At 40.5% G+C, this 13243-nt stretch overlaps 1 protein-coding gene across 2 annotated transcripts; it reads right to left on the bottom strand.

Moving 5' to 3' along the window:
- Positions 1 to 6866: 6866 nt before the first annotated feature.
- Positions 6867 to 13184, bottom strand: idh3g (isocitrate dehydrogenase (NAD(+)) 3 non-catalytic subunit gamma). 2 transcript variants are annotated; one of them, XM_080897932.1, is made up of 13 exons: positions 13066 to 13184; positions 12788 to 12835; positions 12530 to 12541; positions 11660 to 11757; positions 11444 to 11559; positions 11245 to 11305; positions 11010 to 11142; positions 8987 to 9120; positions 8774 to 8876; positions 8540 to 8686; positions 8349 to 8443; positions 8174 to 8234; positions 6867 to 7690 (listed from the first exon to the last, which is right to left on the bottom strand). In XM_080897932.1, the coding sequence occupies exons 1-13, from the start codon at positions 13144 to 13146 to the stop codon at positions 7589 to 7591; spliced, it is 1191 nt and encodes a 396-aa protein (XP_080754058.1). In that variant the 5' UTR covers positions 13147 to 13184; the 3' UTR covers positions 6867 to 7588. The 2 variants fall into 2 exon arrangements, with proteins under 2 accessions (XP_080754058.1, XP_080754059.1); XM_080897933.1 differs by lacking the exon at positions 12530 to 12541.
- Positions 13185 to 13243: the final 59 nt, after the last annotated feature.

Genomic DNA, 13243 nt, shown 5'->3' with positions numbered 1-13243 from the left:
AAACATTCGGGGGAGTTACATAAACACATAGCTCGTCAGAAGATTCTTTCCGTGATTTGATGTAATCGTTTAATGGTTAATAATTTCATTTTGGCAGGTTCACAAAGCGCAGAAGTGTTTGCTTTCTTGTACGAGCTGAAATGAGCCAGAACGCCTCACACTGAGCACCACGCGGACACAGCGTGACTTTGCATTGCTGGAGCGAGTGCAAGAGCTGAGGTGCACACACAAACTAAGCTGCTAGAACTCAAGCCTTCGGCTGAGTGTTTTATCAAGTAACAGCTTGCCGAAATTACAGCATGAGGTCATAATCTGTAAAAATCTGAAAAATGAAGCCATATGTAGAGAATATAGGCCATCAACAGTTGGCCTGTGCGCATTGTTTTTCTAAGATTATACAACCGGATGATGGGAAGCCACGGATAAGACAGCTGGGGGAATCTTTGAAGTGAGCAAATTAAGGGGCCAGGCAGGTATGCGCACTTGAAGGCCTGCTGAAAGAAACTTCAAATAAGCAGCAGCAGGAGAATGTGAGAAAAAAGTAGTCTAAGAGTCTAACCTTCACCCTAACGGGTATCATTCTTCATTCTTATAGCAGACCTATTACAGGGTAAACAAGCTGCATGTCATGATACATGACTTCGTCTGTTATTCCATCTTCATTCTTTCATGATCCTCCCAGCTGTTCCACAACAAACCTTCAAACACAGGATAACATTTAGAAATAAAAGCAGAATTATTAGATATTTCAATATTATTGCTTGAACAACTAAGAAACACTTTGAGTGATAAAAACTATCAACAACACGAGGCTTTAGAACTGTGAAGTCTGAGACGCTTACAGCTTCATTCGCTTTGGATTTACCCAAAGACGGGTTGACTGGAGCTATTCAGAGGTGGCAAGATAAAAGAGTTGATGGAAGCGCAGTCAATTCTAGACTGTTTTCATATCTACTTCATCTCATGTGGTTTCGCAGCAGGTCACATCTAGTATGGTACTAATTAGCCTGCTCCTGAGGCCAGATCTGTTCTGGGTGCTAGTTAGGACTGTACGGCTTCTTTTCAGCTGATTCGCCAGCATCAGATCTTCCCTAAATTCACTCCTACAACCATGGATCAATACTCCTGACAGAGAAAACTAACTTTTTAAAAAACACTTTTTTCAGTATATATATTCAGGTCTTCTTTGTATTGACTCAACGTAAGAACAGTCAGACGCCACGCATTTGAGGTTTTTTTGAGAGAACAGCATTGCCGGCCCCTTCAAATTTCATTTACGAACAGCAAGACGCAAGAATCCCACTGAGAAGTCACAGTGACGGCAGAAATATAATCAAAGTTAGGTTTTCTGGTGGATTTGCAGAAATCTGCTTTCATCAAGTCTTTTGAGATGCTTGAGTGGAGAGAGTAGAGCAGACATTCAAGGCAAAGGAGGGGGTCAAAACATATATAAATCAAGAAATGGTGAAATATATGAAAGGCAGAAAAAGGGAGTGGCACAAGCAAAAAGCATGAGCCCTTCCTTTGACAGATGTATGATCTAGATAATCGCAGAAAGAACTTTGGTTTAAAACATGAAAAATGGATAGCAAATTTGTCATTTTGGGGAGTTTTAGAGGGGTAGCATGACATATTTAGATTCTTAATAGCATGTATCTGGCAACAGGTGGGGGAAGAACAGTCATTGTGTGAACTGTAAGCTGAATTGCAGAACATGCATGAGATTTAGTAGAATACACGAGTGTCACTGGGAAATAGGGTTTGTTTTGGCAACCAGGAGAACAGACTTTTTATAAGCTGGTGAACACAGAGCTGGAGGGGGAGTTGTCAAAGTGCCAAGATGCTCCAGTTTCAGGGGAGCAGAGTTGTAATGACATAAGAGAAGTGTAATGTGGGTTGTCAAGCATGCAGCATGCTTGCCTTGATATAATGCAACTCTAGCAACACCCCCTGAACCCTGAGCAAGGGCACAGACGGTAAAACATTTAATAGCATCAGAGATTAGTAGAGTAATCAACAGAGTGAAAGAGACTAGAAAGGGAGCGAACAGGAAACGCTGGCAAGAATGCCATGTATGTTTCATATGGAACAAATCGCACACCAGTAGACAATCAATTACTGCTTCTCGTCTCTTTCTTGCTCCTCATCTGGCTGTTTTTTTCTCTGATACAAGACAACAAATCAGTCTTGTCAAAAAAATGTATTTTTTTTTTAAACAGCAAGGAAAATAAGCCAGCAAATTTATTATGAACATAAAACCAAGCAGAAATGGCTCCCAGGCTCTCTGTGCTCACGTTTTGCCAAGTTTCTCAGTGGGAGTGGGGAAAGCAATGCGTGAGGTACAGGAAAAGTGCTCAAGACATCAGGATTCTATTCAGAAACAATGCAGAAAGTGCCCCATGCTGACACCTCTTCATGCAAAATGTAACCACAGTGTGCCTCTGAGGTCAGGTCACAAAACTGAGAGAAGGGCAGTGCAAAGGGCTAAGATAGTGTAGCACGGGTGGAATTACTTTCTCTGGCTGGACCAAAGGTTACAGCGGTAATAAAAACATATGCAGATGTGCACACATAATCACATACATAAAATCAGATACTGATCATATCGGTATGCACATCCACTAGGACACGGCTATGCCTGGAGCCTTGATTTCCTCCCAGGGGATGAAACAAAAAACATTATGGCTTACAAATTAGAAAGCCCTGCGGTTTCATAACAAAAGCATGTGTGCTTTTCTTCAAATACTGTAAGTAACTATGGTTTGACTTTGAGCTCAGCGTAGTATCTGTTGTGTTTCAAGGGGAGTCAGGGTGGCCACCATAGTCAAAACTCCGGGAACTATGAGGTCAACATTGTGCTTGAACAAAGAGTCATCAAACTTTGTACAGATGCAAATTCATCAGGTAGGCTTAAATAGGATAAGGAGGAGAAACCACAGTCAGTGGAAAACACCTTATCAGAGCTGCAGCGATAAGAGTCATATGAGCTCACTCGGTGGCATTCTGCTGGTGTTAAAACCAACTGTGCAAAACGAATATATCAATTTTAAGCTCCTGATAAAAAGATAAGACCGACTCTAGTGATTTATCTGGCTCCTTTCATTCTGAAAGATAAAAGATGAAATTAACCAGCAAACTCCCTGATTATCAAACTGTATTCCTGCCCAGCAGGCATCACCCCAACTACCTATTCTTCATTTTCCTTTGATTACAGATGTGGCTAATAAAAATCACAGTGGAAGTCCCTGTGACGAGAAATCCAAGAGCGACCAAAACACACAAAAAGCCAGGCCAAAGAAACAGAGAATAGCTGACCTCTGACGTAGCTTAATGTAGCTAAGCCATAGCTGATGAGCGGGGGAAAAAAGTCCCATTAACAGAGAACAGACTAGATCGTGGTCGTGGCTCAAGAGTTGGGAGTTCGCCTTGTAATCGGAAGGTTGCCGGTTCGAGCCCCGGCTTGGACAGTCTCGGTCGTTGTGTCCTTGGGCAAGACACTTCACCCGTTGCCTACTGGTGGTGGTCAGAGGGCCCGGTGGCGCCAGTGTCCGGCAGCCTCGCCTCTGTCAGTGCGCCCCAGGGTGGCTGTGGCTACATTGTAGCTTGCCATCACCAGTGTGTGAATGGGTGGATGACAGGTTGTGTAAAGCGCTTTGGGGTCCTTAGGGACTAGAAAAGCGCTATATAAATACAGGCCATTTACCATTTACCATAGACTAGATGCAGCTGTGCTCAGCAGTGGCTGATCCGAGGCAAGATGAATGATGATTACGATCACCTGCACTGCAAAGCGCAGTAGAGCTGACGTAACGTTTCATTGACTGCACATATATTTGTGTGCGTACCTTTGCTTCTGGAAACGATAACCTAAGTAAGATAATGGGATACGTTAGGTAGGTATTAATATGGTTAAATTAAGATGCCAGAGAATTACTGTAAGTCAGTGTGTAAGCTGTGTATATGTGTGGACAGTGATGGGGGCACATTAAGGACTGTGGAAATGATCTGAAGCAAACTAGGGCACTATCATGGGCCACAGGCTAATGAGCTCACATGTTTTAGAGCCAACGTCATATCACATGGTTTAACTAAAATTTTCAGATTAACATGCATCTTAGAGAGGTGGATGAAAGATATTAAACAAGGATTTCAAACACAGATGAAAAGGAAATGAGGGGGGAGGACGAAGATAATTATAAGTTGGTTAACCGGGCAGCAGCAGGAGGTTTAGTGAATGATATCAAGATTAAACATGCCTGTATTAGCAAATTAGCAAAATTTCTCGCATTAGTGTGGCCGGCGATCTAGAAATGGATGGTGTGCACTCTCATTTCGTTTCCTAGCTTAGCAGGAAAACTGATATGAACGCGAGTTAGATTACAACAAAGGTTACCATGAGCCACTTCACAGTAACACTGCTCTGCACAAAGCTATGCTGTTCAAAAGCACCAGAAACTCCATGCCCCTCAAGTTAATTTAGCACTTTTAAAAAATAGTTTTAAAAACAAAAACTTTTTTGAGTTACACTGAAACAGATGTTTTAACCAATAAACAAGCACAAGCATACATGTGGAACATGTTAAGTATGAAAAATGATTTGAAATTAATTGAAATCTTACCTTGCATGTGCTTCTGGTTGTACACAGAAATATTTCCAGCAGAGTTTTGAGATATTTGTACGTCAGCCTAAACCAGGGGTCAGCAACCTTTAGGACCCAAAGAGCCATTTGGAGCCGGTTCCCACGCAAAAGAAAACACTGGGAGCCGCAAATACTTTGTGACATCTAAAATGAAGACTGCATATATTGTTTTTTACCTTTATGCTTTGTGTGAACAACTAAGGTGTGTTGCCATGAAGTGGATAATTTCATTTGAATGTTCTCACTGAAACTATTTTGAGATCTGTAGATTATTTCTAACCAAGGACAACGTTTCAGCACAGAAAAGATTGTGTTGAATTTTCCAAAGGCGATTATTGAAAATTAAATTCCACGCACCTCAGACACTGATCACCATAAATCTGGGCATTAAAAAGTAACCATTTTGATGGCAAGATGATACTTTATGTAATATGGTTGCACCAGCCTTTTACGTGCAGCGTTTGCAGCAAAAAAACCTACAGTGTAGATTTTATACAGAGTTCCTACAAGGTCTGAATAGTAGCCCATAAAGGTCAAATGTCTGGTGGTTTATTTCAACATCTCTCTCACCCCTCACAACACCAGATCATTTGCTTAATGGCTTTGGCTCCAGTGGAGGCGCCGAGAGGAGCAGCTCAGGAGAGGTAATAAGACGGACAGTGTCTAGTATATCGACAGTGATGAGGAGTGACGGGAGATGTAGTGAGGTAAAAAGCCTGTTCCCCTGAGAGGAACAAGACCATTCAAAAAAACAAAAACAAAAAAACTAGTTCAAGGTAGGAAACCTCGCACAAAAACTACAACATTTAAGAGTGAATCCAAGTAAAACGGAGCACATGTAAAGGTCTGTCCATCAATTGTGTCCGTGGAACAGACAAAAATAAAGACGAAGCAAGAGATTTAAAGAGCCAACTGGCAGGAGTTAAACTACATGCAGCACATTTCACACACTACACATCTTGATTCCCTGTGACAAGTAAATCTAAAAAAGGATGTGCCTCATCACAAAGGATTTTTTCTCCTCAGTATGCAAATGTGCACACAGGGAGAACAGCTTGTAAGTTTCCCACAGAACTGCACAGATGATAAATTGTCTACTATCACTACACTGGGATGTGCGCCTATGACTGGAGGCCTTGCTGACGATAGTGAGCTAAACCACGATTGTTTGTATTCTGTAAGCAGCAGGCCGGTGCTGTGCTAGATCTGCTGCCTCACAGGACCGGACAGTGTATCTCAAAGCTGTGTGAGCAGAGAATTTTAAATAACTGGATCAATCAGTGGCAAAAGGTTTGGTTTGACCACATGAAACTATAATAAATTGGTTTCTAACATTTTCAGGCAGTGATGATAGTAAAGCCAAAATCCTTCACATTTTTCTAAGAAACACGTGGCCTAAGCCCAAGAACCTGCTTCCTAGAAATTACATAAAAAAGCACAAGAATTATCTTAATATTCCCATTTTTATCCAACAATCTTCCTGCCAGATATTTTTGCATCCATGATTCCCCTACTGTGTTTACGCAATGCAGACAAAGAGCACACTGTGTGTTCTGCATATTGTCAAGACAGTGTATGTAATGAAGCACACATCCAAGCAGCTGTGAGTTTTTTGAGTGGCAGCTATAGAGAGTTGTGTTGCCACCTGGTGGCAACATGTAAAACAGCAACCTACCATCTAATTTTGAAGGTTAAGAAGTTGATGGAGCATGAAATTGTAAAACAAACAGAAAGATCAGCGAGCTTTTCTTACTTACTAATCTTTATCCCCAGCAAGAGGCCAGAACACAAAGCTTCAGAAGCACAGAGTCAAAGTAACAATGAGGCTTCCTCTTGAGCACATATCTGTACACTCAGTTGTCCATTTATGAGACACAGCTACTCAAAACAAATCCCAGTTATTAGAACAATCAGTATGACTTGTCAGCATAAAGCAGTACAGTTCTACAGACTCACAAATTAAAGCCTGAGAAATTATCATTAAAGCATATTAAACATTTCCAGAACAGGTTCAACAAAAAAAAAAGAACTGTTAAAGAAACTATTTCAGTGGACAACCTTAATTTCAGCTAGGCGTATCTAACAATCTGGCAGCTTGCTCTCTCTGCATTTATATCCAATTAGTTTCTAGAGTGCATGTCAGCCACGTGCATCCTAATTCTTCGTAGTACTCAAAATACGTCTCAAATATGCTGAGAATTCAAACCTCTCTTCAAAAGAAAGATGTTAAGACATATAATTACTTTATTGATTACATCTTATGCTCACACACATACAAACAAAATGAAACCATTCTTTTCATATCAGGCGTTATGAGCATTTTCTTGGACAGACCCAAAAACAACAGTATAATATTGTGATATCATCCCTAGACCAAAAAAAGCCATTATGGCACAAGCAGTAAAGTTCAGGTTTGACAGCAGTCACGCTCCTCTATAGTGTATCACCTCTTCAAAGTACAGTTGCTGTGATAAGAACATAAACGATGTAACAGGACATAATGGGCACTTTACATTTATATTAAGCATTAATGACATTTTGGTTAATTTAAAGTCTGTGATGTAATCACAAAGTGAAAAATAAATAATGGCTGCTGCAGAAGGTATAGTGGAAGATGCGTGCCTATACTTGTATATTTATATATCTAAAGTAGGCCCTTTCATGTTTCATACGAATCTCTAAGGAGATTCATATTCAGCTGAATAAGCTCCAGCAGTAAAACCGATGCTTGCAGGAGTGATAATAGAATTTTATCAAAACCCACCTTTTTAAACAGGTCATGTGAAACCTTGAAGTGAGAAAGCAGGCTCATTTGTATTGTGAACAGGTAAGTAAGCTGTGTGAAACGAGATGCTATGGAAACACGGACATCCTCTCTCAGAAGGTACACCTGTTTAAACTCAAACCACCTGATAAGAGCGTGGGTGCGTGAACCTGCCCGGTCATTCTTACAGCTCTGCCGTGAACTGTCCTTTACTCTGGATGACCCTCATGACGGACTGCACCACCTCTGATGTGGTTCCTTGACCCCCGAGATCTGCTGTGTGCAACTGCAAATAAAGAGAAAAAAAAATCATAAATAAGCTACAACAAACAAAAGAACAGGGTGCTAACAGATATGGTCCAAAATCCGTATTAAATTATTTAAGACCTTAACGTATGCTATGAAATCGTAGCACTGTGGATTGCATCTCATGCCGCATACTGTATTTGGATAGACGCTTTGTATTTTCTTTGTGCGTGCAAAGTGTAATCAGTTTCCCACAGTAACTAGTCCGATGCTGCACATGATCGGTAGATCAGGTTTTGGAATTTACTCAAGAAACAATCAGATCCCATAGAGTGTAGAGCTGCACAAGAGCTTTGTGAAAGGAAAAGGGGCACAATGCTGCTTTGTGTGAATGTATTGTGATGCCTTCTAGGAAGCATGCCAGAATTGTCACTGCGGCCTTAAATCCTATGTCACGCAACAATGGCCTGTGAGCTTCATGGCAGCGCGATAGGTGAGGAACCCATCAGTGAGGAAGGCTCACCCTGGTTTCGTTCATTGTGGTGAGGACTGCATTCCGGATCAGACTTGCATAATCATTAAGGCTGGAGACACAAAGAAGAAAAACATTATTTAAATATAATACAGTCACACCAATACACACACACACACACACACAGAAAACCAATGAAGAAGAATTTTTATCCGGAAAAGCTTACTTAAGGTGGTCCAGCATCAGGCAGCTAGCTAGCAGCATGGCAGTTGGGTTTGCAATGTTTTTTTCTGCAATACTTTTTCCTGTGTTTCTTGTGGCCTGAAACACCAGACAGACATGACTCATACATTTTCCATCCTTCAATATTCTGAGAGAACTGTGTCCTACAAACCTATTCAAGCCTCCAACACTCACCGTTTCAAAGACAGCATAGTCACGACCATAATTGGCCCCAGGCACGAGGCCAGGTCCTCCCACCAGCCCCGCGCACACGTTGCTCACCACATTCCCGTACAGATTGGGCATGACCATCACATCAAACTGCTGTGGTTTGGACACGAGCTAAACGACACAAATGGAGTTAAGTAAAACAAATAAAATCAGAAGAAGAACATTCCCTGGATTCCCTAAAATGTCATCATCTGTTACCTGCATTGTGGTATTGTCCACAATCATGCTGTCGAGTGTGATGTCTGGATAACCCGAGGCCACTTCTCTGCAGCACTGCAGGAACAAGCCATCACCGAGCTTCCTGTTGAAACAGAAATGCCACACTCAGCATATCCAGGACTAAGAAACTCACCGTAGTAAACAAAAGGCCAGACGTGTTTGACAGGATACGTTTCCCAAAAGGTAACTTACATGATGTTAGCTTTGTGTACAGCAGTGACCCTGCGGCGACCTCTCTCCCTGGCCAGTTTGAAGGCATAATCAGCAATCCTGATGGAATTATTCCTGGTGATAATCTTTAGACTCTCCACTACCCCGGATACACTCTGGAAGTAGGACAAGAAGACAACAACAAATGAAATACAGTGACATGAGTTTAAACTGTACTAGAAAGATCAATAAGACTGTAGTGGGAATAAAGTGTCGTCTCTAAGACTACGCGTAATACTACATAAAGTAAAACTTCTGTCTACAAGGTAACACTAAACATTGAAAAAAACGATTAAGTGCAACAAACACAGAACAAAATTAGCAGTAAATAAAAAATAATCATTTTAATTAGTACTAAGTGGTTAATAATATAACATATGTTTCTGTACAAATTGTAAAACAGCATCTATAACTGTATTGTGTAAGCAAACATGGCTCAACAACTACAGTTACTGTGCTCAGAAGTTTATATACATTCATCATAGAGAATAAATGTAACGGAATGATTTCTTTGAACTGTTCTGTTTTCCCAGGGTGGAATGATTGTATAGCATCCATCTTTAATGACTTACAAAAATAAGGATTGGGTGCACAGGTTTTTATTTAGTTTCTCTGATTTACATACGGCCAGAACATAAATATGGGCACAAATATAAACATATACTTAAATCTTTTAATAAGTGGTGCTGAATCTTCTTCAGTGTCTTTTAACTCGACAAGGTCAAGGAGTATCAACTTCTTTTTAGTCATTATGATTGACTACTGGTTCTTTCTCTTTACCAGAGCAAAAATGATTTGTCTGAGCACTCATTGGACTGATCAGTACTCTGAAAAAACTCACTGAAGATCTAAGAATGAAAACTGTAAATTTACACAAGGTGTGAAGATCTCTCTGAAGAATTTTAAACAACAGCAGATTCCAGGATCCTCAGTTCAAACAACTGTGCATGAGTACAAGTTATTCAGAGATGTCATCACTTCCACCAAGATCTGGAGGAAGACCCAAACCGTCACCCACAGGTGAGAGGAAACTGTTCAGGTACAACCACCAAGGCTCAAGCCTAACATGAACCTGAAACAGACAAATAACTAAGGGACAAATAAACAAATAATGGACTATGTTAGAGCCTGAATGTATACCTTTGACCATGTGTGCATTAGAGAAACTGAAATAAATTTGGACTTGTGCACCCAATTCCTTCTTTTTAAGTCATTAAAGATGTATGCTGTATAATCATTCCACCTTGAAAAAAAACAAAAACAAAACACTTTGAAAGCCCAAAATGACAACATTCACAGTGTAAACCTCTGAGCACAGTGGTAGCTTCGTGCACAGCAGGTACACATCCCGGCACACCAATGCCCATTTTAGTCTGCTGTAGATTTGGATCTACAGCAGACTACAGGCTCAGGGGGTTGGGAAGTGTATCTGTAACCGGAAGGTCGCCAGTTCGATCCCCGGGCTCTCTGTCCTGGTCGTTGTGTCCTTGGGCAAGACACTTTACCCTACCGCCTACTGATGTTGGCCAGAGGGGCCAATGGCGCAATATGGCAGCCTCGCTTCTGTCAGTCTGCCCCAGGGCTGCTGTGACTACAACCGTAGCTGCCTCCACCAGTGTGTGAATGTGAGAGTGAATGAATAGTGGCATTGTAAAGCGCTTTGGGTGCCTTGAAAAGCGCTATATAAATCCAATCCATTATTATTATTATTATTATTATTATTAATGCAGGATTTTCATGTTTCTTTGCAGCCCAGAAGTCTTATTTAGTTTCAGATAATCGTATTTTATCTGTTGCATTCTGAAGTCAATATTGTCTATATTAAATTCTATCATATGACCAAATCAAAAGATTTTGCACAGTTATTTTGATTTGGAAAATTAATGATGCATAGATGGCACCCAATTCCCTTTTCTAAAAAGAGACAGATAAGAAGTGTTTAAGGGACCATAAACATGTTTTTCAGCAGACAGTAGTATTGATTGTTTTTCCTCTTGCGTCTGACCTCATGCTCCAGACTGCTGTACTCTCCCTCTGTGTTCTCCCTGATGATCATGATGTCAATGTTCTTGTGGCGAGTCTGGACCCCGGGGAGGGACTGACAGTGCATCACATTGGCGTACAGGTCCAAACTCGTGCTGGTAGTCCACACAAAAGACCAAATTACGTAAGAAATGAGAGCTATTTCACACAAAAAAATGACCCTAATCTAGGAAACTAAAGATTTCATCTAAACTTACCGCAGCACATTATTTCTGGATTTGACAGACGCTGGCAGGGTATGTTTGGTTTCTATGTTACCTATCAAAAGAGATAAGCAATTACACAGTTACTTTAGTTCAACTGTCTTATTAAAAATTATACTCTACTTACAGCTATGTTCTGTTTTTCATGCTTTCATACGTTGATCGAAAAAAAAAGAAGAAGCTGTTTGCTTACCCTTCAGGGCAACTCCATTTCGCCGGATGGCAGTGATGGCATTATTCATGTCATCATCGGTCTCCAAAGCGGAGTTGACATTCACCATCTCAAAATCAACTGGCACACAGGTGAACCTGCAGCACAATGTTCACAAACCACACAATGGATTCAATTCTTATGTGACTGTAGATGACATGTAATCACTCAACAGGACTGAGATTCAATCTAACCAACCTGAAAACTTCTCTGACATGATTGAGAAGCTCTGGACCGATCCCATCACCAGGTATGAGGGTCACAGTGTGCCTGCCTCCATACTTTGCTGGAGGGGGCTGGAAGATTGTTAAATGCCAAAGAATCAACTTCAATAAATAGAGAAAATTTAAGGTTTGGCACCTTTTAAAGACAGATCATCCACTACAGTAAACATATGTTATGAAAAAAAAAGTTTACCTTTCTAAGTCTACAAATAATCTCATGAAAATAAGGTACACAGTGAATTTGATAGTTTTTGGTATCTGGTGTCTGCTTATGTCCACATTACCAATGACATAATAACAAATAAATATGGTGTAGTAATGTTCACTGTGGTGGGTTGACAATATCATGCAATACTTTAATACACAGAATCAGTAGGAATTCTGAAGTCAAAAGAAAAGAATAATAGTAATAGTAGTAGTAGTATTAATAGCAGTAGGAATTGCTGAAAATGCTGACAATGGACACAGCTTACAAATCACTGGCCAAAAATCAACCAGCACATGTCCAGAGCACCAAGTAAGTATGTTTGAGAGATTATTCTCAGGCAGTTAATAGCGTTTTTAGGTTTGACAAATATTTAAATAGATTTGATGATGTCATTACTGTGTTTATTATTGTGACTCAAGATGGTTAGAAATTCCAGTTGAAATTGATGGTAACAAAATTTCCATGCATCCATGCAACATGATGTTTAAAAACTGTTATATTATTTTGATCATGCTAGTGTTTTTATTCTCATCACACATCTTTTTTCCTATATCATAACCCCGTTATAGAAAATATTCTCGTTTAAGACATGATGCAGTGAATTGCAGTGAACCGTGTCACGAGTCAGCTACTTACAATGTTTTCTCCCTGTTGTTGAAGGTGAACAGAGGAAAGCAGAAGGACAAGAGTCAGTTTGATGTTTAGAAGAACAGGTTTGGTCCAAATAGTGGCAAACAGAGTAGTGTCATAACCTTCACCCCACAACAAAGTGGAAAAACACATATACACACACACACAGTTACACACAGTTCAGTTACACTGAAAAAGACAACTTCCAATGCAAAACAGCCCGGAAACTGACAACAATCCCATGTACCGATCTGACTCACTCACAGTAAGCGAGGTCTTATTCCGGTGTCTGATCAAAGTTGTTCCAAATACCTGGAAAATACAAAGTGCAAATGATTTAGAGCGTGTTTTTAAATGGATCCCGTGTACGGATGCCGTAAAACCTGTGACCAACCCACAGATGTGGAAAAGCCCGCTAGCTTTGCTAATCAAATGATGTTAACAGCATGACCTTGTGTTAAAAAAATTATAACGGAGTTTAAATTAGAGCCACGCAACACCATTCACAAGCGAAAGAGCAAGGGCTGCGTGTCTTGTCTTACTTTAGCAGTGTTTCCAAGGCGTCCAACCCAGAAAGGATTCATTATTTTGGACGCGGAGAGTACGGCACTGTGGGCAGCCATCTTGATTTTGCAGCGCTGGTCGCGTGTTTAATAAGAGGAGCAGATGTGCCGATGTGACAGAAAGACTGTTCCTTTTTTTTATTTATTTAATTTATTT

Source organism: Rhamphochromis sp. 'chilingali' (genome assembly GCF_963969265.1).
Source record: "Rhamphochromis sp. 'chilingali' genome assembly, chromosome: 12".
In the NCBI taxonomy this organism is placed as follows: Eukaryota; Metazoa; Chordata; class Actinopteri; order Cichliformes; family Cichlidae; genus Rhamphochromis; species Rhamphochromis sp. 'chilingali'.
This window is presented reverse-complemented; position numbering and strand designations above follow the sequence as displayed.

Bases quoted from the DNA above. Each gene is read 5' to 3' on its own strand.
- idh3g (XM_080897932.1), bottom strand. From the start codon at position 13,146: ATGGCTGCCCACAGTGCCGTACTCTCCGCGTCCAAAATAATGAATCCT. The intron at 11,560-11,659 runs GTTGGTTAGATT...ATTGTGCTGCAG, and splicing joins CATGTCAGAGAAGTTTTCAG to GTTCACCTGTGTGCCAGTTG. The intron at 8,877-8,986 runs GTAAGTTACCTT...CTGTTTCAACAG, and splicing joins GTACACAAAGCTAACATCAT to GAAGCTCGGTGATGGCTTGT.